The sequence below is a fragment of the Alternaria infectoria genome, assembly GCF_024043175.1.
Source record: "Alternaria infectoria strain BMP 0036 chromosome Unknown scaffold_27, whole genome shotgun sequence".
Classification (NCBI taxonomy): domain Eukaryota; kingdom Fungi; phylum Ascomycota; class Dothideomycetes; order Pleosporales; family Pleosporaceae; genus Alternaria; species Alternaria infectoria.
Genome location: NW_026250716.1, coordinates 133,495 through 156,811, shown reverse-complemented (window position 1 = coordinate 156,811; position 23,317 = coordinate 133,495). Strand labels below are relative to the sequence as shown.

The 23,317-nt window shown below is 53.1% G+C and overlaps 9 protein-coding genes across 9 annotated transcripts; 7 read left to right on the top strand and 2 right to left on the bottom strand.

The window, feature by feature from the left end:
• Window positions 1-1,238: 1,238 nt before the first annotated feature.
• On the top strand, window positions 1,239-3,030 carry J4E92_009777 (uncharacterized protein; the record flags this gene model as incomplete). The annotated part of the gene is made up of 2 exons (XM_051501119.1): window positions 1,239-1,640; window positions 1,696-3,030. The coding sequence occupies 2 exons, from the start codon at window positions 1,239-1,241 to the stop codon at window positions 3,028-3,030; spliced, it is 1,737 nt and encodes a 578-aa protein (XP_051348669.1).
• A 3,031-nt stretch (window positions 3,031-6,061) lies between these two features.
• Window positions 6,062-8,489, top strand: J4E92_009776 (uncharacterized protein; the record flags this gene model as incomplete). The annotated part of the gene is made up of 4 exons (XM_051501118.1): window positions 6,062-6,084; window positions 6,139-6,554; window positions 6,602-7,830; window positions 7,941-8,489. 4 exons carry the CDS (start codon window positions 6,062-6,064, stop codon window positions 8,487-8,489), a joined length of 2,217 nt encoding a protein of 738 aa, XP_051348668.1.
• A 1,762-nt stretch (window positions 8,490-10,251) lies between these two features.
• Window positions 10,252-11,268, bottom strand: J4E92_009775 (uncharacterized protein; the record flags this gene model as incomplete). Its single annotated transcript, XM_051501117.1, has 2 exons — window positions 10,252-11,190; window positions 11,239-11,268. The coding sequence occupies 2 exons, from the start codon at window positions 11,266-11,268 to the stop codon at window positions 10,252-10,254; spliced, it is 969 nt and encodes a 322-aa protein (XP_051348667.1).
• Window positions 11,269-11,930: 662 nt separating this feature from the next.
• On the top strand, window positions 11,931-12,293 carry J4E92_009774 (uncharacterized protein; the record flags this gene model as incomplete). The annotated part of the gene is made up of 2 exons (XM_051501116.1): window positions 11,931-12,071; window positions 12,129-12,293. 2 exons carry the CDS (start codon window positions 11,931-11,933, stop codon window positions 12,291-12,293), a joined length of 306 nt encoding a protein of 101 aa, XP_051348666.1.
• A 1,118-nt stretch (window positions 12,294-13,411) lies between these two features.
• J4E92_009773 (uncharacterized protein) lies at window positions 13,412-13,949 on the top strand (the record flags this gene model as incomplete). The annotated part of the gene is made up of 2 exons (XM_051501115.1): window positions 13,412-13,643; window positions 13,732-13,949. The coding sequence occupies 2 exons, from the start codon at window positions 13,412-13,414 to the stop codon at window positions 13,947-13,949; spliced, it is 450 nt and encodes a 149-aa protein (XP_051348665.1).
• Window positions 13,950-14,331: 382 nt separating this feature from the next.
• Window positions 14,332-16,227, top strand: J4E92_009772 (uncharacterized protein; the record flags this gene model as incomplete). Its single annotated transcript, XM_051501114.1, has 3 exons — window positions 14,332-14,544; window positions 14,594-14,849; window positions 14,927-16,227. 3 exons carry the CDS (start codon window positions 14,332-14,334, stop codon window positions 16,225-16,227), a joined length of 1,770 nt encoding a protein of 589 aa, XP_051348664.1.
• Window positions 16,228-19,589: 3,362 nt separating this feature from the next.
• On the top strand, window positions 19,590-20,047 carry J4E92_009771 (uncharacterized protein; the record flags this gene model as incomplete). The annotated part of the gene is made up of 2 exons (XM_051501113.1): window positions 19,590-19,806; window positions 19,890-20,047. The coding sequence occupies 2 exons, from the start codon at window positions 19,590-19,592 to the stop codon at window positions 20,045-20,047; spliced, it is 375 nt and encodes a 124-aa protein (XP_051348663.1).
• A 514-nt stretch (window positions 20,048-20,561) lies between these two features.
• On the bottom strand, window positions 20,562-21,328 carry J4E92_009770 (uncharacterized protein; the record flags this gene model as incomplete). Its single annotated transcript, XM_051501112.1, has 3 exons — window positions 20,562-20,893; window positions 20,996-21,157; window positions 21,247-21,328. 3 exons carry the CDS (start codon window positions 21,326-21,328, stop codon window positions 20,562-20,564), a joined length of 576 nt encoding a protein of 191 aa, XP_051348662.1.
• A 596-nt stretch (window positions 21,329-21,924) lies between these two features.
• Window positions 21,925-22,486, top strand: J4E92_009769 (uncharacterized protein; the record flags this gene model as incomplete). Its single annotated transcript, XM_051501111.1, has 2 exons — window positions 21,925-21,931; window positions 21,978-22,486. 2 exons carry the CDS (start codon window positions 21,925-21,927, stop codon window positions 22,484-22,486), a joined length of 516 nt encoding a protein of 171 aa, XP_051348661.1.
• Window positions 22,487-23,317: the final 831 nt, after the last annotated feature.

Genomic DNA, 23,317 nt, shown 5'->3' with positions numbered 1-23,317 from the left:
TCGCGAAAGCGCACCTGGTGCAGCAGCAGTGGGAGTGACGGCTGGCTTCTCCAAAAGACATTGTACCGCAGCAATGTACTGCAGTTTTTCTGCATTGTCAAGAGATCGCCTAACAAATCGGTAAGCTCCAACATGTCTTACTCACATTCTTCGAGGGCAGCCTACCATTCTTTCCGCACTATGGGATTGCGACAGCTCGCGAGTTTTGCAGCAACCTCGAAGCAAATTGCTTGCACGAACAACACCATTGCGGGAAGGAGTCGCATGTTGACGGCGGCGATAGGGAAGACCTACACGGAAAACCCGCTGTCAGACGAGACTGCCCTCGTATATACATATTTCGAGACTCATTCAGCTGAACTTCAGATACGAGCTTGTACGACGATTTCATTAACTTAACCCAATGATGTTCCATCGACTGAGGCTTGAGTATGCATGTCAAGCCATCTGCCACCCAATTACCCGGACATAGAATGGCTCTCGACTGCATATAAAATGATGCCTGAGTAGTTTCGACTCAACCAGCGAGATCTCGTGGCGGATGGATATCTGCTCGCAGTATCCTCCAAGCTCCTGAAAATCTTACAGTCCTCGGCTATAAGAATGTTCGCCACGTTGACTCCAGTCAAATCTAGGCATATCTGCGTGCTGCCGTGTGCCTGTACCGAGGTGCCAAGTGCCTAGTCGACAGCGTTGCAAGCCCCTAGCCTAGCGTCCCCATCGTCCGACAACGCCTCCAACGACACCAGCCACGACCTTTCATCACCAAGCTTAAGAGCCACAATCTCCGCGCTTTTTTCCTCAGAGAAAGTTTGTCTGAGATGCGACTGTTGATCACGCGTTGATGGCATCTAAACATACGTTCGGTCGAAACATCAAAAGGATGGGTTGCTAGAGATTCTGGAAGCAACGGCAGTTCGCTTGCACACACCCTTCGCCAAGCCAACATCAAACATGCAGCGTTTCCAGCACCGAAACAAATCTGTAGCAGCACAATATGTCGGCCCAGTCCTTGGAGTTGCAGATCAAGCTTTGAATGCCTGAGCTTGGGATAATTACTTAGATCGATGGCTGCCTGGCCTCTTTCTTGACCTCCACATCCTCTTACTCTCCTTGTTGCTTGTACATTCTTGATACCCTGGTTCGGTCCATTCTTTGCGCGTGCGCACGTTACAATCTTTATTACATACTCATTCTTTTGCTATATTCACCCGAAATCTCCATCTCAACCAGAAATCATGTATATCGATACTGCGTCAGCGAACAGTCGGTCCTCGAGGCCTCAGATCACCATCGAGCCATCGCCGTATAATGACCGCTCGACACCGCTTATGGAGGCTTTTGTGGGACAAGAGGCTGGGACGAATGAGAGGCCGCCGCCTACTTACCTCGAAGCCACTACGCCTGGTCTTTATACGAGTCGACTGAGTGGCGAAGAAGGCGCCAGGCTGCTCTCCTTTGATGGACGAGGAGCCCGGGATGCGAGTTACAAGGAAGAGCAGTACGGGAGACGGAGTCTCAGGTCGCAATGCCTCAAGAAGACCTGGTTGAAGGTGGTCGGCACAGTGCTTGCTATGATGCTCGTGTCTGCCATGTTGGCCCTTATGGTTGCTGCGGTGTCAGTCCGAAGGGATAGACAGGTTAGTAGATACTACTTTCAAGGAAGTACTTCATCATACTAACGTACCCGTCAAGAACTCTGCTACTGCCTCCCTATCTTCAGCACAATCCGCACAGGGTGACGCCGCCCACCCCGAAGGCTTCATCGACGACGATTCCGACAAGCCCAGTCTCATCGCCGTTCCATGGCCCTCACCATCCGCCGCAGCGCAACCCACCGCACCAAAACAATCCTTCCCCATCCGCTGGCCATCCAAGTGCGGAAAAGACTACAACGTCCGAACCGAACACCACGACTTCGGCCAAACAAGCGAGCTCAGCATCCAAGAAGCCGTCCACCAACTCGACGGCCCATACAGACGAGTAGCAGGCTGGATACACGTCGCAACCGCCCCTCCGGAGCAAGCCCCCGGCACAATCCAAGTAAAGACATCCTACGCCGTATCCGCCTCCGTGGACGTAAACGCCGTCCGATACGCCTCCACGGACAACAGCCTCACAATCGGCGACCCCTCCTTCCCCGACGGCTTCGACGGCGTGCGCCCCGGAAAGGCCTGCCTGGGCATGTCCGTAGTAATCTACATGGCCCCTGGCGCCACCTTGTCTAAACTGCACATCGCAACCACGCACATGGGCATGCAGATCCACTCTGGCACGAACTTCACCGTCACAGACTCTACTTCCATCTCCCTGACTACTGGCACCCTCGACGCCATCGCCTTTTCCTCGCGCCAAACATACCTCTCCACAATCTCTGGCTCCATCTCCGGCGCCTACGCCCTCTCCGACCTCCTTTCCGTTAAGACAAAGAGCGGCTCCGTGAACATCGACATCGATCCCCAGCCCGCCGCAAAAGGCTCCACAAACCCCGCTGTCTTCAGCGTGGATTCGCTCTCGGGTAGTATCCGCACGGATTTCAAACGCAAACACATCCCCGAGCGCGACTACCAGACTTACATCAACACGACTGTCGGTTCTGTAGACGGCACTTTCATCCACGGGTCGCGCACGGAGATAAACAGTGTGGCTGGACTCGTTACGGCTGATATCCTTCCGTTTAAATCAGGGGATTACCAGAGCGAGATCTACACGCATACCCACTCCGGACAAACTTCTCTCACGCTTCGTTCGCCGTATAAGGCCAAGGGTGTGGCTATGTCTGGGCTGGTGAGTACGCATAAGAGCACGAGTGGCGGGTTGGATGTCACCTACCCTGAGGAATGGACGGGGAATGTAGATGGCACGTCATTGAGTGGTGCGCTGCATTTGCAGGGCAAGGAGCTGGAGTTGTTGGGCGAGAACGATGAGCCGGGGAAGAATCATGTAGAGGCGAAGAAGGGAGATGGCAAGAGTAGTTTGAGCTTCGATACTGTGTCTGGGGGGTGTGAGATCAAAGTTGGGAAGTTGTAGATCGCACGATATAGCTTTGGCTTTGGTGTTGAGGGTTAGACGGTACTCCTCGTAGATGAGATACATCACGATACATTCTACTTGCTGCCCAACTTCCCTCTCTCTCTCGTCAACTCAAACACGCCGTCTCTTCAGTCGCGCACGCGTTCAAACCTACACTAACTGGCTATTTGACCATGCGACAGCTTAACGTTTTCCTCCATAGTAGCAGGTAGTGTCGTGATGAGTTGTCGTCCGCGCGTCCCGCTCCCGCAAGCACCTCCCTGCCAGCCCTGTCAAAACCACTGTCTCGGCGCACATGGATGACCCCCGTTCTTTCACTTATGTTGTACACGTCGATCCTAGCTACGGGGTCTTTAGGGCAGTAGGGCTGAAAGATGTGCGGTTGGGTTCGGGGGAGTTGCGACGCAGCTACGCTACACTGCGACCGGGTGTGTTGGGTTAATTGAGGGTGTCATGTGTCGTTCGGGGTGTGGGTGAAGGCTACGTCATGGCGTAAGGCTGAGTTCTGTGAGGGATGGTTGCAAGGTCTGGGGGTGTTCGCGAGGTGGTGGTAAGGTGCAGGGACTGGGTTGGTGGTGAGTTGGTGTCTTGGTTGTGTTGCGATACGCTGTGGAACGCGCTGTGATAACAGATCTAGATATGAAATGTGGCCATGTCGAACAACATTGTCTATGACGTGTCCGAGGGGTCGCTGCAGAATCGTTTCGTACGAACCTAGCTTTTGCATGCAGAATCTGCGGTGCACGGGTGGTGTGGTCTCATATGGCACATAAGATATGTGGTCGTGATATGATGCTGATGATCCCCAGATGGTAAAGCAGGGTCTCCTCTTTGGGACGATCGACGCCGCATAGGTACACTGCCTGGGCGACAGGATTCCCGTTTGCGACAATCCCAAGTATGTCTGTTGTTGGCCGAGAAGTACCGGACAGATCTTGACCTGAAAGACACGAAGCTGTGGAGATGCCATTGGCACCAGGGGGTAAGGCAATATTTACTACTAATCGCATAATGGCAGCGGCGATCTGTAGCGATTTTGAGTTCACGAGAATTGAAATCATTCATAGTCGGCGTTTTATGCTCTTTTCGAGCCACGATGCTTACTGCTTGGGGTTGTTCCTTGTGGCGCATCATCTTGAACGATCCCGCACGGCACCCGAGGCAGGGCTGTAGTAGTTCGTGCTTCGGAATTCGAGCTCTCGGAAGATTGCAGGTAGCCTGGGTTCTCAAGTTCCGGTGGTAATTGTGCCCTGTTGACAAATGTGCGTTTGGGTTGGTGGTGGTACAAGACTGAGGCATGCATCGTAACGAAGCCACGAACCAGGGCAAGATTGCGAACCACTCCGCGGCCTCGTGATCTGAAGTTATTCCTCCATGCGTACAAGGCCAAGTCCTAGAAATATTGAATTCAATCAACGACGTCTTGTAACGTTCAGACTAGCAGGTAATTTGGCGATCGGCCGCTGTCACTTGTCAACATGACTCAATGACGTGCAGAAGCTTGATAACCGTTGCACCGTGCTAACTACACACGACGGACGACAGACGAGAGGATGTTCCGTTGGCGCAAAGATGGCGCCATTCCGGGCAGAACGGAATGAAGTGGCTTCGCTTCGGTCATGGGCAGTTGACGATGCCACTGCTCGGCGATAACGCGGTGCGTCCGCGCAGTGAATAGCTGAATACGTCGACATCACATGGAAATGCGGCCACAACTCCGCTGCGCGACACAACCGAGCGCTCGTGTCGGCGAATCAATATAGAAAAAACCGAGAAAAGAGTCGATGGTGCGGTACACGTTGCGAGCAGGGTGGGTCTCAGGTTCCCCTGGACGTGTGTCAAGAGTGTTTCGGACCTGTCGCGACGCGGTAAAGAGACGTGGGGCCAGAGGAAGCGACTGCTGACTCAGCCCATCCCTCACCAAACTACGCGCCACATGCGATGATACACTGCCCACCCCCCAATCAGCTGCTCCGTGCCATCAGACTCGCACTCGATTGAGACAAAACTTTTCCAGCTATGATGAAACTGGATCCCTAAACCTGGTAGTGGAGTTGATACAGCGGGAAGTTGCGTATCTCGCGGCCGACCTCTCCCAGCTCTCCATCCTTCCATAAACGACATGCACCAGCCTGTTCGAGCGCTGAAACTCGACGCCGAGCTGCAACGAGTGATGGGATGCCCTTCGAGCTGAACTTTTCGACCAAGTGCTCCCTGTCAGAGGGTCGTCATGATGGCCGAGGGCAGCGCGGCATCCATGTCGACACCTCCGCCTCAGCAACATGGGGCACTTGGTGCGCAGGCCCGAGGAGCCTCTCCGAGCCAGCCGAGAGGATCATGGAGACAACGACTGGTGCGACCGTTCAGAGTGCGTCTAATCGCCTTTTGGCATCCCAGCAGCCTTGCGCCCGGTCCACCACCCACTACACCATCCCCGCCAGACGCTCTTTTGGGTGAACGCTTCTGCTGTGGCCGTTCCAGATCACCTGCAGCCAAGGCGCGTCCCGACACTTCTCTCAAACTTGCGCCCAAGCGGTTCCGTTGCGTCAATCACAGAGATCATTGCTCTTCGTTGTTCCTCTCGGATGTTGCAACCCCCGTGCATTCATCATATAGCCTAGCAACCCCTCCAACCGCCTTTCCTACTATTTGGCCCGTCACTCTTTAGGATCCTGCCCAACTACTATCTTCGTATACATTTCTTTCATTTGGAGCGGGCTCCATCCGCGCTGGCTGCGATTGAGGACTTTGTTCTCGTACACTCATTTGAGAAACTTACATCCATCCCGGCGCCACATCTGCTCAGCCATAGTCGCACAGCGCTATCGCCCTGCCACATTCCTTTCTGCAGCCGTCTACTTTCGTTATCAATGTGAGTTTCCTAATTGAGCATTGCTCGATGTCACTCAGGGCTTCGACGGGTGATCCCTTGTCTAGCAGTATAGCCTAATCAGTCGCTAACCACGTTGCACTACAGACTACTTCCATAACATCTTACGGTCGTTGTATATAGAGAACGGAACCCAAGATGGAGTTCAATGCGGTTCAACAGTGAGTATTCTCAATGGTCTTTCCTTCGTGCGCGCATACTGACGGCCTTTCTAGGTACCGTCCGTCACCTAATCGGCAGTACGCCATGGGGCATCCCTCCCCCTCCCCAGGGATGCAGTCAATGTACTCTTACGCAAGCCTTCCACCTCATGAACAGCAACAGCATCAACAGCAACATCAACAGCAACAACATCAGCAACAGCAACAACAACACCAGCAACAAGGCCTACACCCTATGTCCAGACCTTCGCCACCCCAGCCCACGTGGGCTGTGCCGCAAACCCAGCAGTACTATGCTACGCCGCGGGGTCCTGCTGTAGGCAGCAGAGAGGATCAACGCCAGTTTATGGGAAGACCGGACATGATGACTTCGCAACCGACTGTGACTAGTGGTGTTGTCTACAGCACCACCATGACTGCCCCGCAATCGCTTGCGACGACTGACTACTTTCCCGGCGTCATCGACACAAGTAAGCTTCTTCAGTAGTAGGCATGCATGGTATGCTAACGAACAAAGGTCCATGGGGTCAGAAGGTGTGCGAAGAGCTAGAATCATTCCCCTCCCTGGAGTCGGATGTGTCGGACTTCAGTCATGGCATGATGGGACACGATGAGAACACTCCGATCATTGACCTACGCCAATACAACAACATGGGCCAACAGGAACACGACAACATGGCCAACTTCAATCCGAACTCCACCCGGAGACTGTCCGAGTCGTCTTTTTCGATGTCTAGCACTGGCGGTGTGCTTCCAGAGCCGGCGTCCTACGAAGAGATGGGATCATCGGAACCAGTTTCATATCCGTCTGAGTATGAGACTTGGAACCACCCGGAGCCGAGTGCCAGCCATCTTCTGTCACCGCTTGCCTCACCACGACGACCTCAGTACGATGGCGTTGTGCGAACTGGAAGTCGCTCCCGCGTGTCGCCGACACCACACAACAATGTCCGCTCATCACCATACACACTCGAAAGCACTCGGTTTAAGAGGTGGTCTACCGGGCAAGCGCCAACATCGACCCCAAACAACTCGCGCCCAATGTCACAGGTCTCGGATCGTTTTGCGCCATACGGTCCCCGCCTGAACCCGCATCACTCGCTGCCCGCTTACCCGCCAAGTGCCTACAACAACTTCGGGCTACCGACGCAGAACGTCTTGTACTCGCAATCGAATTCTCCATATGCCAACAACCAGCCATTCTTCGCGCACCAAGAGCAGCAGCAGCATCACCTCGAGGTGCCTCGACCGCTACCTTCGCAGGGCCTGTTCCGCTTACTCCAAAGTAACGCGGATCGTCACGGAGGCTGCTCATCACACTTTGCAGACCTGTCAGACCCACCTGACCTTTACTCCTCCCTGCACGAAGAGGCACTCAACCCACCGGAGTCCGACATGAACCCGTCCGATCCCGACCTTGTGCCACACGAGCAGGATCTTCGCTTTGTTGGCGACCTGTACACCCCGCGTTGGGTTCGCGGTCATGGAAACAAACGAGAGGGCTGGTGCGGTCTATGCAAGCCTGGCAGATGGCTTGTACTCAAGAACAGCGCTTTCTGGTACGACAAGTCCTTCACGCATGGTGTCAGCGCAGCTACCGGCGCAGCGTTCCAGGGCCCGCAAGACACGCGCCGGACGGAAGGCAATCTCGATGTATGGGAAGGACTTTGCGGAAGTTGCGGTGAATGGATTGCACTCGTCAGCAACAAAAAGAAGGGAACGACGTGGTTCCGACATGCATACAAGGTAAGTCATACGTCCTTCACATTCCACGGTGCTTGGCTATTGGCTCTCGGTAGTTCTGATTCGCCTCGCTACCACCTATTATAAGATCGAGTATGCTAACAATGTTGCAGTGTCACACACATCCCAAAGTCAAAGATGGCCCCAAGCGCCGCCGTGAGACACAGGCTGGGCGCGTTCGTGCAGCGTCGTCCGCGTCAGCGACCTCGTCTTCGTATCCAGTCAAGCCGGAGCTCTCGACGTCAGATGCGACATCTCACCGCCATTCTACACCAACACCGATACCCGGTAGTTCGTCGCTCCAGTCCTACGGCATGTCCAGCGGTCCGTCTCCCATGCCAACGTCCACGCCAACATCGACCCCACAAGTCAACACCTCGTGCTATCCCAGTACAGCGTACCCCACACCAACTTCAGGCACGCCCAACATGCATTCCCTTCGAACCCCGACTGCGACGTCATTTGGTGATGCGTATGGCGACCCTTCCAGCAGACACGAGCCCGTAGTCGGCATGTTTACTACGCCACTTCAAAGCTTGCAGAGCTTTTCCGGCCACCAATATTCGCATTCGCCAAACCTCTCGCATCAAGTCAGTGAACCCGAGCTTGTGGGTATACGAACGACAACCACGGCACTCAACTCGATCGCAAGCATGATATGAGTCAAACTTCCAAACTCTAGACTTTCTTTCACAAGCAACAATTGTGTCCTGGGTTTCTCTCGGCGTCACCGGCTTCACGGTACATCAACGGAGGGGTAGCAACAAAAAGACCATCGCACGGGGTGGGTGTGGTACGGATATCTGAACTTCCTCATTTTTGCGTCTAATCTCGCGTCGTCGCCTCGACTATTTACACCCCCTTTTCCAGCGTTCTTGTTTATAGCGTTCCATTCCCGCAGCAGCGTCACATCCATCTCGGCATTCACGAAGGCACGACTCCCAGCATTTTCAGTAGTAGCATAGCAGCCTTTCTGTCATCATCCCTATCCCTCGACATGTCACACTGTCACACACACCAGCGATATCCCCACCTCCTTTTACTTTGCCAACCAACGTAGGTAGAACGTAGTTTAGTCCCGCCTTTTTTTTTTACTTTGCGCAGCGCAAAAACGTTTATAGACTTGTTTTCTCTTGCAGAAGTTGCAATACCATTGAACAAAGCGTTGATTCAAAAAGTTTAGGAATGGACGTGTTGAACTGTTGAATTGAATTGGCTATATTTGGATGATGGAAAAATAGAAACTTGTTGAGCAAACGTGCTTAGGCAAATAAAAAGACGTTGGTTTGGTCGACTGGGCCTGCAGCGAGCGGTGCGGGAACAAGCAAATGGATGCCCAACGCTCAGCCACATCCGAAACTGTCGTCTTTTTCCCACACTGCCACCTCACGCAATCACCAACTCACCCAAACACCAAAACCACAACCATGACCACACCCACAACCACAACAACCAACACACATCCTCTTACCAAAACCCCATCTCGCACATCCCCTCCACCCCATCCCCTCCACCCCATTCTACTCACCCAACAACGCACCGTCAACATTTGCCGGTGAGACCCAAATAACGCCTCCCGCACATGCGGTGTTTCAGCCTTTTTGCCGTTGGGTCTCAGATCCTGCAGCCCGAAACTGAGGCTGTGACGAGGCTGTGTAACGTGGATGAGGCCGTGTGGGTTGGGTATGGGTATGGACACATGTTGGGAGTTTTGACCTAGGTTCTTCTTGTGTGTGTGTGTCGGCCGAGGAGGGGCGGTGGGTGCGGTGGATGGGGAGGGGAGGGATACGTGTGGGAGGGACAGTGGGTGGTAGGGAAAGTGGATGGTAGGGAAAGTGGAGAAGAGATGTTGTTAATAACAGGTGGGGGGTATAGAATAGCTCTGTTATGAGTGAGGTTTGAGCGTGGTGATCCACGCTTCCTAACTGGTATCGTAAAGGTCGCGCGCGCTTTGCGCCTCCCAGCACGACCGACGCCGTGGGTATCCAGTCCTCATCCTCCGATATCCACACTTCCTCGAACCTTAAAGATGTCCAGGAAATTGCTCATGCGCAACGACCCTCATACTGACCCTCCATACGCTCTCGTATCCCGCGTATCCCGCGATCCCGCAATCCTAGCCTCGTATCCTGAGGCTGGGTCGAACTCAGGGTCCAAGCGATGCCGAACGGGATCTACGAGGTGGCGTTATCCGGGTGTATGCACGACATCGTTCCTGATCGGTAAGGGTGGCTTTTGAGTTATATGAAGGACTGTTCTTCTGCCGCTCCGGGAAAGAGGACGGGTAGGGGGTGGGTGTGGAGATGGGAGATTATGCGGGATATGCGGATCTTGCGGGGGAGGGCTACGGTTTGGGAAGGCGGTGCGCTTGGAGGAAAGGTGAGGTTGACAGTATGATATGGAGGTCCGACGTTCAGTGGGGTATCAAGCTGAACATCCGCATCCAGGTTTGCCGTAGTGTTTGAAGTCGTCGTAGGCGGTTCTAACGATAGTCTCGACGGACTCTGATTTGAGTCCTAGCACATAATTCGAGTTGCGATTCCTGAAAGGCCTTGAAGCGTCCAGTTGTTCGTCATACAATACGCTGCGCTCGAGCAGAAACATGCCGGAGTCGGGGAATCCTTTCTCTATTCTCTTCTCTCCCTCTGCAACACACTCTTGAACATCGTGATTTCCGACGGTAAATTCACGGCCAGTCGTCTTTTCAGTAGATCTCAGGACCTCGTTGGCGGACGTTATGACGCCTGCAGCGTATATGTATTGGTTCCTGACTTGGTCCCAGTGTGAGATGACGCGTTCCACGACGCGTCCGACTCTCTCCAAACTAGAAGCTGCGAAAGCTTCAGTACCAATGCCGTGAATAGTCGCGCTGTGCCATTCGAGATCAAAACCCATGTTGCCGCTGATAAGCTGGGTATCCAGCGTGTACCCTGTCGCAATCGCAGTCCATTCAAAATATGGGTAGTCCTCCCGCATGCTCCTCAAATGAGCAATGACCTTTGCTCGGCCGGCATCTTTCGGAATGCGCGCCTGTATCTGCTTGTTCATGCTGTCGTGACTGAATTCATCAGGGATGAAGCGCCTCACGCCGGCGGCGATGGCGGCGTTTATTATGCGGATTTGTTGCTCTGAATCTCCGCCCGACATTGTGCTTATAACCAAGTCTTGTCCAGTCATTACTGATTGCAGTGAAGCGGACGAGTAGCCGGATTTCTTGTGCTGTACATCGGAGGCCTTGACGTGAGGTGGCAGGCTGAGGGTTTGTGAAAGATAAGTGAGTACAGTGACTTGATATCTGGGTGTTCCTTGTCGTTTTTCCTGTGGGAAGAGGGCGTTGAGAATGGTGAGGCAAAGCTCCCAGTTCTGCGCATGTTAGCCATTCGATACCAGCCAGTCCGTCTCGCGTCTTACCCCCAATATCATAATCTTCTCGATTGCCATGTTGGGTTTCGGAAATCAAGGGCAGGTGAGGAAATGTCACACGAGTGCAGTAAGCTTCACCTTTACATAGTTTGGAAGATGAGGCCCCCCGCACTTGACACGGTTGAAAGGAAGAGCCAACACTAGCTCATTTCGTCATATAAAATAGGACCAGAAATGAAGCTGTAGAGGTCTGTGATATCCATGCGGATAAGAGATCCGACATCCTCTACACCAATCATCATGTTTGGAGTACTGTGCAAACCTTAAACTCTAGTGTTAGGCAGTCCGGCGGCGTGCAGCAGGGGCGTTCCAGAACATGAGCAAAGGCCATTGTGAAAGGGGATGAACTGAGTGGAGGCGACGATATAGTGATATCGAGAACTTTCAGAAAGGCAATGTTTGACACAGATGAGTAGTCGTGGGGAAGTGCGGAGTTGGGATTGGATGTGGTGCCAAGCCAGTGCACGGACGCGGCAACTTCCGGGATCGCAGCTGTGCGAGCTTTTGCGGACGACGATAGCAACACCACCGAAACTCCCGCGACCGCAACACCATCTCCCCTCATCTCCCCAGGCTTCGACCATCGCGTCCAGTGCGTCAATTCCCCTCTCGCAGGCTCATTTCCGCCAATTGGACCCCCACAGCAGCGCGCTGACCCGCAAAACTCCAGATAGCCCATCATGAACGCCGCCCGCTTCCTCCGCCCCTTCTCCAGGGCCGCCGCTGCCCGCGCGCCCATGGCCGTCCGCCCCTCCGCCCTGGCGCGCCCCGCCTTCATCGCGAGCCAGAACAAGAAGACCGAAGTTGGCCCTCAGCAGATGGTGAGAATGGACTCTGCGAATGACAGAATGGGGGAAGGAAGCTAATACAAGCGATAGACTATCCTCAAGTCGGCCATGCCCCAGCTCATCCCCTTCTTCTTCGTCAACGAGACCACCGTGGCCTTCATCCTCCTGCCATCGCTCATCTACATCTTCTCCAAGTACATCCTGCCCCAGCGTCTGCGCATGTTCGCTGCCCGTCTCTTCATCAGCAAGTTGTAAGCGAGGGATTGGAAGGATCAGAAAGAGCGGATGACACTGTATAAGTAGTGGGAATATGCTCATAGACAATTCAATGGCATTGCACGAAGGATGGTGATTTGTGGAGTGATGACTACAGGGCATTTTCCGATGTTTAACCGATGTCTCAGGCCCGCTCACGATACTACGAGGAACGACGCATGAGCTGGAGAAGTTGCAGAGAGGACCCAGTGTGTTCAGAGCGACAACCCCGCATCAATTGACGGTAGCCGTGTTCATCAAACCAGTGAAGAACGAACATGTGGGGTATCGCTTCAACTTACCAAGCTCAAGCCTCAGTCTTTGGGACTCCTCAGACAGTCAATCTGCACGATCTACACCCACGGCAACAGCATCCTATGACCGGTTCTCGAGCGGCATTTCGGAAGCGCGTTTCGTCGGCACGCAGCCATGAGTCGACCTGCCAAGTTCTGGTGCTTAACCAGCTACTTCTAGCAAGGCCCCCTTTCAATTTGACGAGACTTGCCATTGCAGAAGCTGGATATCGATATAAGACGTGTTAGTACCTACAGCCACCTGGAGTGCCTGCCTTGTCTTTGCGTAGACTCAATTTTGAATCTTGCCTTCCTTCTTATCACCACGGGCACTACAATCACTGCCCTCTTAACTCTCCGATTTTCTCACACACTACCCTCCATTAAATACCGATCAACAACATGCGCAGCAACTGCGGTCGTGATAGCGCGGCTGAAGAGGCTGTCTCGGATCACCTGCTTACATACCTCTTGGCAATTCCGACATAAGACCGTGACAACGGACAGATCTGACAGATCTGGCATGCGCATGCATTCTTCCGTCCTTTTGCATGCTGTTTCTTTACCTACTACAACGCTTCCAGCACATAAGGGCCTATTTCGACGAAGTGCTTCATTTCATATGCAAGTGATCTGCTCCGAAGCACACATGCAGGTACCCATAATGTCGCAAGCACCCAAGACCGGGAAGACCCCGCGGCGCAAACATCGGGACATTACGCATCGTGGTGTATGGTGTACGTAGTATAAAGTGAGGCAGTGTAGCTTAGCTTGGGATTATATACGATACTTTGTGTCACGAACACTTCGTCCAGTCCACCCACCATGAAGTCCACTATCATCACTGCCCTTCTGGGCTTTGCTTCTCTTGCGGTCTCTGCACCTGCGCATCTTGTCGGACGCCAGGCATCTCTCGAACAGGTAACCGATACCTACATGTTCGACATCCCCATCGCCGAGTTCATCGCCAACCGTGATGGCAAGATCGGCCCTCCGGAACTAAACTGGGAGAGCAATGGATGCACTGCTAGTCCGGATAATCCGTTTGGCTTCAACTGTACGTCCCCTCATCTTTCCAGACTCGATACTTTGTTGTCCAATCCCCATCGACACTGAATCCATGTGCTAATATGAATATCCAACAGTCATCAACTCTTGCTACCGCCACGACTTCGGTTACCGCAACTACAAACAACAAGGCCGCTTCGACGCGATGAAGGCGCGTACCGATAGTAACTTCAAGACGGACATGTTCAACCAGTGTGCGACTGAGAAGGCGAAGGGGCCGTGTGAAGCTACTGCTACGTTGTACTACGAGGCTGTCAAGGCGTTTGGCAAGAGGGAAGAGGAAATGATGGAATAGACGAAGGATATGCGATGCGTTCAAATTTCACGGCGTCATGTTAGAAAGTCACGAGAGTACACAAAACGATAATCTTCAATCTCGGTGGTAATCGATAAGCCACCCTCGGCGCCTTCCCACTCCAGCGCCAATCCCAGCACCCCCATGAACCTTCCAATCAACAACGTCATGCCCTCAGGGTCCAAAACAATAGCTCAACCGCCCATCTAATCTTCCGTACCTTGTCTGACATTTCCACACCATTCCATCATGCATCCCTCTGTTGACTCTAACCCTTTCCCACTTACCCAAACCCGTTACTGCCCGCGACACCGACCGAGGTCATCCGAAGTCGCAGACCCTGTGATGCATGCGCGTGGGCTCGCTCTTGGCGCCCGACAATATGGCCGACCATGAGCACCAGCTATACGAGCTCACTGCAGCGACGTCTTCCTCAGCAACGGAACACGACACGACAACGATGCCGCCGGATGAGCTGGATGAGACATGCGCTGTGGATGCGCGGTTGCATAAGAGGACGTTGAGGAAACTGGACTGTTTACTGTTGCCGTTTCTGGCGTTGCTGTTCCTCTTTAATGCGCTGGATAAGTCCAATGTATGTGTATGCGGACTGATGGGGAAAGACGTAGGCTGACTTGAGGCAGATTGGAAATGCAGAGTCTGCGCATTTTACGGCGGATATTGGGCTGGACAAGGGCGCGCTGAATACGGCTGTTGCGCTGTTCTTCGCTTTCTTCGTTGCGCTGCAACCGCTCGGTGCGGCGCTGGGGAGGAGGTATGGCATGGTGCTTTGGGTGCCTAGTTGTATGCTTCTTTGGGGTGTCTGCACGGCGCTGCATGCGTGGGTGAGGCATAGGTGGCAGCTGTATACGCTGCGCATCCTCATCGGCTGTCTTGAAGGTATGGAAGACTTCCACTCGCTCCTTCCTCATTCAACTGTCGCTTCCTTCTAGACTTCGAGCTAACACTTTCTCTAGCTGGCTTCTACCCAGTCACCGTCACCTACCTCTCGCTCTTCTATACGCGCTTCGAATTCGGCAGACGACTCTCGTTCTTCTACGGTCAGGCGGCAGTCGGCGGTGCGCTTGGTGGCCTTATAAGCTACCTCGTGTTCTCCCACTTCGGAAACGACGATGGAGGTTCAGATAAAGATTGGAGGCCGTGGCAGGTGCTCTTTCTACTGGAAGGCACTCTCACTATCGTGGTGGCATTCATCGGATACTTCTGGCTACCACACAGCGTGGAGACGGCATGGTTCCTCACACCTGAAGAGCGTCGCTATGCGTCTTCGCGTGTGGTCAGAGACAGAGACATACAGAACGCGCCGGCAGCAGTCCAAGAAGATGATCGAGAAGCGGAAGAAACCTACGATGAGGAGTCGCGCGGTCTTCTCGACTCATCCAAGCACTCGATCAGCTCAGCCACGCCGTCGCGACAGCTGGTGGACGATCGTGGTCTAAGCCCTCACGACGTCCTTTCATCAGTGTTCAACACAAAGATATGGCACATCCTCGCCTGTAACGTTCTATCTGCCATCCCAGTCTATGCTTTCTCTGTCTTCCTCCCGCTTGTACTGGCACCTTTGACGAAGAAGGCGAACCCTGCGCTCATCAACTTGCTCACTGCACCACCACACATCTGCGGAGCCATAGTACTGTACTTTGCAGCTAGCTACAGCGACAAACATCGTATACGGCTCAAGCCCATACTGCTCGGCCTGTTCATCATGGTAACCGGCCTGGTAATCGTGGTGCTGTTACCGTCCTCGTGGGCAATACCCCGCTACATCGCCCTCAACATACTCCTCTCCGGTACCTATGTTGCCTCTCCGCTCACCGTGGCCTGGATATCGGGCAACACGCCGTCGCCTGGTAAGCGCGCGTTACTTCTCGGTATTAACGGCTGGGGCAATCTCGCTGGAGTCATCTCAGCAATTTTGTTCCGACCAAAATATGCTGCGGGTGGTTACATCGTTCCGTTCTGGTGGACGCTTGCGTCCGTCGCATTCGCAGCTCTCGGCTATGTGCTCTTCCTCAGACGCTTGAAGGTCGAGAATGAAACGCGACAGAACATCTTGCGCAAGTGGAGCGAAGACGATGTCGAAGCGGAAAGGCTCCATGGCAGAGGCCCGGTGCCGCAGCATCAGCGGTGGCTTAGGCAAGCCATCAATGTGACGCGGACGCATACCAAGCTTGCGTGGCTCGCGGATTGGCTTGAGAAGGCTGCGCGAGCTGGTAGGGAGGGCGACGATAGGCTTACGTTCGTCTACGGATTGTGAGGCGCAAACTGCTGTGCGACACCGCAAAACATTATCCTATGAACATCAGGCTTGGCACCATCCCATAACCAAGTGAAAAGCTCGCGACCTGCATGTCTGTCAGCTTTTAGGTGCGAGTCGGGCGTTGGGCTGTTGAGATGCTGTACAGCCTCAGCCTTGCGACGTCACAGCCGCCACCATTTTGTCAGCTGAAAAGCGGTTGACTGTTGATAAACCGAACCGCTTCACTTCCCTCTTCTCTAGTCTCACCACGGCCTTCGACCAACACAAGACAGAAGGCGCTCCAAGTCCGACTACGATCATCAAGCGAACAGAAACGTCTCATACATCGTCTCGCAGGCGCGCGACCTGTACCCAGCCCTGGACAACGCGGCAGACGAGATGGCGAACACGACTATGCTCAATGGCACACAATACCATACATGGAAGCCAGAGCCTTTGGTTCGCGGCACATTTTCGATACTTTCGTCCTCTCTTCTGACGATGATCCTGTGCGTCTGGACATCCGTTCACTTGAACATCCCTGAGCATGAAACGGACGATGTGAAGGCGCAAACCTGGCGAATCGCACCGCAAACCCGGCGGAAGTTAGGCTGGATGGTCATAGCAATCTTTGCCCCAGAATGGGTGAGTCTGATCACTCTGCCGCACGGTTGGCCAACGTTGATTCATTTCAAGGTCGTCTTGACTGCCTACTGTCAGCATATAGCAGCAAATGACATAGGGAAAACTATGAGGAAGGCTTGCGGTCAGCCAGAAGCTCCAAGTCTCATCAAGACGTTACCGAGAAAATTCAATCTCGTCTTGCGATGGTTCTCCAGTAATCCGAGATGGGATAAAACCAAGACAATTCTTATCGATCAAGCCGAGCAACCCATCCAGCAGGGAGATCTGGAGCTCGCGAATATGGAGCCTGTGGGTGTGGAGCTTAATTCTAGACCTAAGAGATACCCTTGGACACAGACGCACTCCCTATACGCCACAATGGGCGGCTTCGTCGTCGATTTCCGGGACATGGATCTAGACTATCTTTCCAATGGGCGAAAAAGGATGACACTCAGTCTGCAATGTCTCAAGTTCATCGCCGAAAAGGCTCCGGATCTTCTCCTGGATCTTCCAGCATCTACGATATTGGACAAGAGCAAGGCAAATGCGTTCACGAAGCTTGTGACATGCGGACAAGCGGCATGGTTTTGCATACAGTGTGCAACACGGTCGGCTCAAGGCCTTTCCATCTCGCTGCTGGAGATCAACACGGCCATGCACGCGATATGCACGTTGATCATGTATTTTTGTTTCTGGTGGCAGAAGCCTCTTGATGTTGAAGAGCCGACTCTTCTCACAAGTTTTGATACACACTCGGTACTTGCTTTCCTAAGTCTCACCCGAGGGTTCCCGTTCGTCCATGTGTCACCAATGGACATGGAGGACGATGAACCTTTTGATTCCGCGCCTGACTCCGAAGATGTAATCACTCATCCTCACTTGGAACACATCATGCTCAAGCGATCGAAGGATCCGCAGTTTCAGAACACATTTCATGAGTATGCCGTATACCACGGCTTTGCTATTCTTAACTGGGAGGGTGTCTCCGAAGTAGACTTCCAACGCCTCAAACTAGCTTCAGAAGCTGTGAGGAAGTATAGGTTGCGCCTTAACAGAGGAATGACAAGGTACTTCCAAGTACGTATGCACAACCGGCCTCTTCTATTCGATACAGATACAAATGTGGCGTTCGATTCCACCCTCGTCGGGTTTCCTCTAGTGGGACTTTTGTACGGGAGCGTACATCTTTTTGTCTGGAACCGTACATTCCGCAGTAAGATGGAGGAACTGCTCTGGAAAATCAGCAGCCTGACAATCGTGTCGTCAGGCATCGTGGTTGCAATTGCGACTTGTCTTGCAGTGTCTCACGATAAGTATCCTAAGTTGTATCCAGGGTTGGTGAAAGCATTTTTGCAAATAGTTGGCGGCATATTCTCCATCTGTTATTCGTTGTTCTACATTCTCTGTAGGGCCTTCATCATCGTTGAGTGTTTCTCAGACGTCTTTCACCTCCCGGAATCAGCTTTCGAAGTCCCGAGGTGGGCACAGTACTTTCCGCATATCGGATGATTCATCACATCTGATGTACAAATGGGCAAATTGTATCCAATTCCAGATCATAAGACCTTCACATATACCATACATCCATCTATATCATTTTGTCTGAAGACATGTCTTCTACTCTGGCAAATTTGGGCAGGATGTTTCGCGTAGTCGGCGATGTTGCGCGAGCGATGTGTGGTAATACCATCGTGTTCAGCGTTGACGTTCCCTAACGTTATGCGCAGGTACCCGTGTCGCAGTCCTCTAATGTCTACACTCTCCAAATCCTCTTTCGCGACATCTCTCTCGCTCCTCGGTGCTCAGCAGCTCTACGCCTGACATGCGCGGCGTAGTTCCGCGGGCAGTTTCACCCTGCATCTCGCACCACGCAAAACCGTACCCGACGAAACCAACGCATCGGTACCGCTTGCACTCAGACAAAGCTCTCCTCGGTCGTCACGCTCAACTCGTTCACGACCGTCATGCCTTGTGCGCCTAGAAGCGCCTGAACCTGCATGTCACAGACCCGCCGCCTAAATCAGCCGTTTAACCGCAGGTTCTTCTGCGTTTTACATATTTCCAAGGTCCCGAGGTCCCCAAGGCCGCATGTTTGAGAAGGCAGCATGTGTTTCAAGTGCAAGGCAGCGCTTCGGTTTCGCTTGTCGAATCCGGGTTTGACGGCACGCTTGTGGTTGGATAGTGTGGCGTTGGTGGAAGATGGGGTGTATCACGATTTTTGCTCACCACCACCAAGATGCAAGGCTACGACAGAAGCGAATCGTGAGTATATCGTATCTTGCGAGACTAGAAACCACAGTACACCGGTTCCTCCCCGGCCATAATCCCTACGCACAGGAATCATTGTTTTGCCCGCTTGCGATCCCTCGGTTCACCATCCCCGCCAGGGCCCGACCACCCGGCCAAAGGTTTGAGATGTGCATGATCGCCTGCCTGCGACTTGCCTCAGGATCACCGTCCCTGGATACCTTTTATGGAAAGAGCGAAATAGGTATCAATGCCATGTACTCAGAAGAAGAGAGCCTCTCACAGCAAGTATAAAGCACGCATCTACGCCAGCCCATACTTCGATTCTCAAGCCAGTCTTCCAATTCACATCTACATTTATTCTTTATTCACTACCCGCTGTGCGGATCAGATTACTTTCACTCACCCATCACCCATCAACGACTTCCAACTTCAAATAATCAGTTGCCTAATACCATTACCCCTAAAAACCAACAAACTTCGACTACTCCGAAAACCCAACCGCCAAAATGCAGTTCTCCATCACAGCCCTCCTCTTCGGCCTCGTCGCCGTCTCCTCCGCCGCCATCGCCGACGTCGAAAACGTCCGCAACACCCCCCGCGCTATACTTGAGAACCGTCAGGCTGCCAACGGCGCATGCTGTATCCCCGAGCAATCGCTCAAGCAGGATGCTTGCACTGTTAATGGTGCGGCTGGAAAGTGTGTGCCTGGAGGACCTGCTGCTTGTACGTATTTATATCCATATTCACAAGACACTGGACGGTGTTCTTGAGAAAGAGAGAAAGACGATGCTAATGTGATTGAAAAGGCAACGGCGCACTCAACTGCGTAGCAAACGACCAGCTCGTGTGCGACAACAACGTCCAGGAGCGCTCTGGCAACTTGTGCCGTTTCCAGGCTGCCAACGGCAAGATTCAGGATGGTGCTCAGCAGATTAACAGCTTGGCTCAGGCTAAGGTTAACTAAGAGAGTGGATGGTGGGCGGTTTTGTTGGGGGTTGATGGGTGGATCTACATAGCAAGGTGACATAAATAAATGTATTTGTGGATTGTATGTTGCTTGCGTAACTGAAAGTGCGGAGTGATGTGGTGAAGAGTAGGATCTTGATCTCTACAGATTGCAGTGTGCTAGCCAAAAGTTCGTACGTCTTGGCTCTTTTGGGGCACACAGCCTTTATTGTATCTTAGTTAGATATAGTATTCCGGCATACATAAATATGTACCTGACGTCAGTCCAGGACTTCTCGCTTCACACGTCCCAGAGCAAATGTTATCATAAGCAATATTTCTCTTCCATGGTGAACCTCTTTTCTCTTCAAATTGGTCTACTACTCAAGCTGAGATGTATTGATCAATGCATGTATTCGTGTATCATACTTTCGTATATCCCCATCTGCACTACAAGTTATAATGTATATCATAACTCCCATATATCTTCATCTTTTCTCTGAGCCATAACCCACACCTCATCTCACAACCATCTACCGTCCCCACCCCGCAAACCTTCCAATCTCCTTGACCTCCCTCCTGCCCACAACACCCGCCGCAACCGCACACACCGCACCGACACCAACGAGCAGTGCGCGCGCCAAGTTCAAGCTAGCCCACTTGTCCATCAATTCCTTGACTGTCTCGCCTTCCTTGGCAAACTGCTCGACGTGCTTGTCGCGCAGGGAAGCGTTGGCGAGTTCATCTTTCTTCGCCATGAGCTTGTTGTTTGTGGGGCCGAGGACGAGGATCGTGAAGGGCACGATGGAGGGGAGGAGCAGGGTGGCGAGCGCGTTGAGGCGGAAGGGGGTGGAGGTGCGGTCTTCTGTTGGGTTGTTAGTTGTGTTGTTGTTGCAGCATGGGGATGGATTGGTGGGTGGATGGCAGGGGAGTTGGAGAGTTGGAGGGGACATGGGACGAAACGTACGGTGATAAGCCAAATATCCCGTTGCCAGCGCTGAGATAGCAGCAAGAGGGCGGGCGATTGCGCCGCCGCGTGTGAAGATTGTGTACCATTGCTTTACGGCGAGGGGTGCGGGGGCCTGCATGGCGGCGGGGATGCCGACGACGGAGAGGGAGACGTTGGAGCCTGGTATACTTGTCAGTATCAATTCTCTTAACGGTATATCTTCCCATTGACCACAATTGAGATGGTCATTGAGTGCCAGAGTGTCTTACCAACCAGGAATACACTGCCTGTGATGCCCACCGCCTGTGCGATTGCCAGCGCCGTAGGCGTCTTTTGCGTGAGAATATCCATTGCGTATGTGTAGATGAAGATGAAGATTCTTCAATTGAGGTATCCAAAGCGAGTTTTATGACTTGTCAAAGCGGTGGCCTGACTAACAGAATGAAGGTCGTGGTCGGCGTGATAGCTCGCGGACGCGCTGCAGGGCTTGGCCATCAGGCTTCCCAGGTTCCCCGCGGATCCCGATCGCGTCGACTGAAGCTCCGCACTCCGACGCTTGCCATAGGTCAACCACAAAGCTCCGATTTCTTGCTTTTGCTATCGGTATCATCACGGGGGGGTGGATGTGGCTTCTTTGTTGCACAAATCTTAATGTGGTTATATTCCTATTCCTAATTGTTGTGCCTGGGTGAGACGTGTCGCTTATTGCCGTGAAACTGTAGAAGCATCATCAACGAGCGCTCGACGTACATAAGCTTAGCTTCTCTCAAGCTTCTCGCCGATAATTTTGCTTTTGATCTTAGGACTTACCATACTTGCTATTATCTCGTCGTGCTCAATTTACACCAGGACTTACATACCTAGGTAGAACGGCATCCGCGCCGCAACCTGTGCCCCGTCGCAACCCTCACCACCATCTAATCAACTACCAGACCAATCCACCAGCCATGTTCTGTACGTCCCTCACCCGTACTCACCTCTCTCTCCCTAACAGCCCCAGCTCTAAACACAACCGCAACCCTCCACCACGTAACGCACCTTCCCCGCTCCGTCTCCTTCGCGACAGCCGTCTCCCACCTCCACAACCACGTCCTCCTCATCCGCCTCGACCCCGAATACGCCTCGCACGAAGACCTCCCCAGCGACCCCTCCACCCCAGACGCAAAATGCTACCGCATAACCGACCACATGAACGCGCTGCCCGCCGGCCTCTGGGACACAACCGTCAAGTTCGACGCACACATGACTGATCTCGACGACGGCGTATTATGGACGATCAAGGCGCCGCTGGGGCTTACACAGCAAACTACGTGGCGGTGTTTGAAGACGGAGGGGTTGAGTGAGGGAGATAGAGAGGGGGCTGAGGGATGCGAGTGGAGTCTGGTGGAGGATGTGGAGATTAGGGCGAATAGGATGTTGGTGGGGACGGTCAAGGCGAAGTGTGAGGAGAATTGGCCGGGGGCGCATGGCAAGTTTTTGAAGTATTGTACGGGGGAGACGGCGGCATAGTGGGATAGGGATGGGAGGGGGGTTGTATCCGGGTCTACAACATGCTGCAGTATCGTGACTTGGCCCTGGGGATTGATATCCTGAGCACAGCGCAAGTCTGTATCCACTAGATCTGCAGCAGTTCTAGATGCAAACACTATCCCAGGTCTTTACGTTAAAATCTTTACGCTAAGGTCAACGAACTCTTGTTGTCAAACCTAATGGACAACAGCTACAACATGCTTGGTGCAATCATCACCCGCCTGTCAGGAAACATGGAGAAGCCCGGCTGAATGGTCCATGTGCCGTTGGGCCCAAGGACGTATTTTGCCTGGCGTCTGGGGCGAAAAGTTCCAAGGCGGAGCCTCTGCATCTAGAAGGCATCCAGATTGGCGGAATTTGTACCAGTGGCGGGTCGTGGATGTCGGCTAGACGCAAAAAGGCTGCTGCTGGTTGACCCTGCATAACACCAACTGCAGGTTGGAGACCTGACCCTGAATGCCGATGCCTTTGTCTTCATATCTTGAATCTGAAGAAAACGTTCATCTCGCAAGATGAATGAGATGCCTGTAATCCAAGGCTCTTATCAGCTCACGCGACACTGTTCCAACGGTCAAGCGACCAATGTCTCTCTTCCGAGGTGCGCTGGTGACATTGGAGGCCGCACGTGGCGCGCCCCCAATCGGGCCTTCCGGATCTACGCGATAGCAACGATAAGACATTGGACAACAGCAACTCGCTGCACATGAAGTCGCTGCACGTCGCTGCTGCTGGCATCCTTCGCGTCACTTGGTCGCACACCATAAGCATCGCACCCAGATGCCCTCAAATGATGCCTGCTCGCCTTGTCAG